Genomic DNA, 4,557 nt, shown 5'->3' on the forward strand with positions numbered 1-4,557 from the left:
GGATTAAGATGTAGATCTGTCTTGCAGATCTGTGCTCAGGGAGGTCGTTAGCATGAGTTCAATCTACTTCAAGCTTTCCGGCAGGGAAATACGAGTCAGCACATGTACCGCCTCATTTCATTATTGCGGTCGAAAGTGTTAGATGTAACTGCTGATGGTATATACTTTACATGGTGTTTTTCCTGAGTGTGTGTGTGTGTGTGCATTCAGCTGAAGGCCCAGATCCCTGCGAGCTGGCTCAGAACCCCAGGTACCGGAAAGGTCCGGATGTGTGTTTCGACAACGATGAAAACGTAAGTTCCAGCAGCCACACATGTGGCTTTGTGCAGGACGGGGGGGGGGGGGGGGGGGTATTGCTGGAAACAGCTCTATTAGTGGAGCTTCACAGTTGGCCCCCATCAACCTCTGTCTGCTCTTCATCAACCTCTGTCTGCTCTTCATCATCCTCTGTCTGCTCTTCATCAGCCTTGTGCTTCTTCTTGCATGTGTTCATAGCAACTGACTGCCTGCTCCAGGATTCCATTCTGCATCCTTCCTTCATTTGATCATGTTCTGCTACTCAATTCTTTTGTCATACATGTTGCTCGTTGCTTTGTTTATGTTTCTCATCATCTTTTCTTTTTTTTACTCTTTTTCTATCCTTCTTGTTTTATGGTCCCGCCTCCCATTGGCTGCTGCTCTTGTCCGTCATGGTAGGACGAGCCCTTGTGCCCAATCAGCAGAGGCTCTGGGTTGAGTGCCACACCTGTCCCGTTGTTGCCGGTGCTGGTACTGGTACCGGTGCTGGTGCTGAGCTCAGGGTTAGTGTCACCACCACACAGCTTCAGATGGTCGGGGGACGAGCCACTGCAAGTCTCTACTGTCCCTCTGCCTTACGTACAATGACCAGGGTTTTTCCGGCATAGAGGAATTGATGGCGCCCCACCAAGACGTTTTTGGGGTGCTTTAAAAAAAACACATTGCTCCATAAGTTCAGTATTTACACGGTCCGATCGCGCTTACTGTCATGCGTAGTCACCCCCCAAAGGCCCATTCTGAGCTAGGAAAAATCCTGAATCTTCACAGCTGGTGTGCAGTGTGTTCTAAAAGTTAGTAGACTTAGATATATATTTACAGTAATAATAATAATAATAATAATAATATATATCCAGATATAATATCTGCTGGACCATTGTCATCAAAAGGTATGTGATAGGTTGGTTGGCGTGACTTAAATCTATTTGGGAAAACAGGTTTCGTCATTTCAAAGGTATCCTCTAGTCAAAATTGTGTTTGCTTGACACATGATGAATGGAAGAACCTCTTCAGGATGGGGTTTTTTCTTTTCTGTTTTCTCCATTTTCCTGGTTGCACGTCACCTTTTGGATACTGTTCACTAGTACATTCTTCACCTGCCGTTTGAGAAACGTGATACTTTATTGATCCCCATAGGGAGATTATTTTTTGCTTGCGCCCCCTTCAGGGAGGTCAGAGGTCTGGGTCAGTGCCAGAGCGGCACTGGACTGGAGCTGATAGACTGTCTTGTTCAGGTGGTACTCTAACAGGGCAGATGTTTGCCGACATGGGGGTTGAACCTGGGTTAAATACAGTTGGAGGATGGTCAGCGTAAACCACTGGTCCTGCCAACACAATACATCACATATCCATTCTCGCATCCCCACTCGCCCTCCAAGTTGCAAATGGTTTATTTACCTGCTGTAAATGCATTGTAGTTTAGATATTTACCTGCTGTAAATACATTGTGGTTTAGATATTTACCTGCTGTAAAAGCACTGTAGTTTAGATATTTATTTTCGCTGTTCCTCTCTGTCTGGATCAGAGGTTCTCAAATGTTTTTCAGCCAAGGACCCCTTATAAGATATAAACCAGGGACCCCCTCATTCTGATTTGTGATTTTGGGCTCAGCTTGTTTCCACGGTAACATGCTTGACATTTAAATTGATAGGTTTGTCAGATTAGAATGTAATCCATGAACCATTTTAGATTTAAAGCATAAAATATTTTCGTTGAACTATGAAGCTTTTGCACACGCAAAAAGGGGTTTATTTTTATTTTCGTGAAAACTTTTCGCGGACCCCTTGGCAAAGTGCCACGCACCCCTGGGGGTCCCCGGACCCACACTAGTCTAGTTGTGGTATCAGTGATGTTCGGGCTGCTTTTTCTTCTCTCTCAACCTATTTAAAGCCATTCCCCCCCATCTCAGTGTCATAACCTCATCATGGTTGTATAGTTCTTTCACTTTCACAAACACCTGTGACCTGGATATTTATCATTCTGAACATACCTTCACATACTTTACCATACGTTTTATATTATTTTACTTTTTCCAGTGCAAATTAAAATGCTTAGAAAATAAGCCCAGAAGATAGGGCAAATATGTTCCAATAGGAAAGGAGCAGCGTGAATCCTGGCATTTGAAGATGTTAAATCAGTTTGAGCTGGTAACTTATGCCATTTCTTCCCCATTTTGCTTGATGGAAATGCTTAAAAAATGCAATTATTATTATTTTTATTTTTTTGGCTAAAAACATGTTAAGAAACAGCTGTGTAGCTTGCTTTGAAAAGACAGTTCAGTGAGTTCACTCAGTTACTGTAAATCCATAAAACAAAGGGGCATGGTCCAGAAACTATGTATGAGAGCCTCCCAACTCTTTTAGCAATTTATAAGACCTCTAAATATTTAGAAGCATACTTCCCATATCTTTTGGAACGCAGCCTTTGATTGTGATATTAAGTCTTAGATCACACACATATGTGTGTGTGTGTGTGTGTGTGTGTGTGTGTGTGTGTGTGTGTGTGTGTCTGTGTGTGTGTGTGTGTGTGTGTGTGTGTGTGTTTATACTGTGGAGAGGGTGGACTAGGAAGCGAAGGAATGGCAGAGGAAGTGGATGAACAGAGAGTGAAAGTAGGCTAGGGCTCCCTCTGCCCCGTTACCTTTGCGTCAGTTTGTGTCCAGGCCAATCCATTTAGTCACTGGGGTAAACAGAGGAAGCTCCACATGGCTTTCCTGCTCTTTGACTACAGAGCGCTCCCGCCTCCTCCCCCTAGGCTTAGGGTATGCACGGATATCCTCAACACCGCCATCAAACACAGAGCGGCCACGCGCACGCAGCCAGCTGCATGTGCATACACACACACACACACACACACACATGCACAAAAAGCATCATGATGAGGTTCAGAACATTTCTATAACATAGATGTGCCCGGTGGCGGTTAGAGGTACTGTATAATTAAATTACTGTTTTTCATCTGGATTCATCTTGACTATATTTAACAATATGGAGTGAAACACAACACAATTTTAGGAAAGGTCAATGACTGGCAGACTTTTATTTTAATTAAAACATAGTTATGTGCAATTGAAAAACCCACCATGGGTAGAATTTTCCCCCGTGGCAGTTCTAGTGATAAACAGAGCATTTGGTTGTTGTTGTTGGGTTTTTTTTTGTCCCCCTATCCCTCACAGGGTGTTGACGTGTTTGTCTTTTGTTCATTATAGAAAAGAGATGGTGTCTGACGTAATACTGTAACTGTATTGTAATAATATTATAATATACGGATATTCGCCATTCTCATTCAAAAATGTTAAAAAAACAGAGCATTTGATATGACAGGTAGGCTGAAATAAGAAGAGGTTTTTGATGATATGATATATGTTTTTTAATAGTCATCATCATCATTATTATTATCAGTAGTAGTATTAGTAGTTGTTGTTGTTGTTGTAGTAGTAGTAAGTATAGTAGTAGATGTCATAGTAGTAGTAGTAATAGTATTTATTGTTTTATTGTTTTCCTAACTGGCGACTGTTGTGTCCAACAGGAAGATGATTCTGACTGTGGAGGCGGGATCTGCCTAAGCCCCTCCCTTTGGCCAATTCTCGGGCTCCAACTGCTGCTACTATGGCCCCTCACATCAGCACAACACTCATGACCCCTAGTCCCTACACACACACACACATAGATCATCATCTTGTGTCACTAACGGCCAGAGAACACGCCCTGTCGCCTTGTTCTTCGCAGGATGTATGCAGAACATTTGCAACAAGACCGTTTTTTTCTGACACACAACTGTATCAGCAGGTCCATCAACTGTATCAGCAGGTCCATCAACTGTATCAGCAGGTGCATCAACACCATCACTGCTGTGTTAACTCACTGCCAGTATGTAAGAGGAGCTTGTCTCCCATTCTCCAATGCCAAAGGGTGCTCATCCATCTCCTCCGTGTCATGTTCAAGAAAAGAAAAACGTCTACTGTGCTCACCCGCACTCAACACCATGGTATACTACTTTATACTATCCTATGGTGCAACAGTAAGAGCTAACCAAACCCTTTAATTCTGCCTCATCTGTTCCTCTATGGTTTCTTTGCCCTTTGTCAAGCCGTCCCACTATGCCAACTGAATATTATTCAAAGCCTGTATGTTCACTGACAGCAATGATTTGTGTAGTTGTTGTCGATATTGTTTTGTTGCTTAATGATATTTATTGCATTATGAATCATGATGCTGTATTCATTGTTCATATAAGGCAATGCCACTATGGAAAAAACCCATT

At 42.7% G+C, this 4,557-nt stretch overlaps 1 protein-coding gene across 1 annotated transcript in view; it reads left to right on the forward strand.

The window, feature by feature from the left end:
• LOC310792517 (voltage-dependent calcium channel subunit alpha-2/delta-1) overlaps positions 1-3,933 on the forward strand; it is a gene marked incomplete at both ends in the record, with an annotated part of 92,594 nt that extends 88,661 nt beyond the window's left edge. The window contains 2 exons of the mRNA XM_083654198.1: positions 211-293; positions 3,823-3,933. Coding sequence (XP_083510324.1) covers positions 211-293; positions 3,823-3,933 — 194 coding nt within the window. The remainder of the gene's footprint in view (positions 1-210; positions 294-3,822) is intronic.
• Positions 3,934-4,557: the final 624 nt, after the last annotated feature.

This window comes from Poromitra crassiceps (assembly GCF_964638095.1).
Source record: "Poromitra crassiceps genome assembly, chromosome: 18".
Lineage (NCBI taxonomy): Eukaryota > Metazoa > Chordata > Actinopteri > Beryciformes > Melamphaidae > Poromitra > Poromitra crassiceps.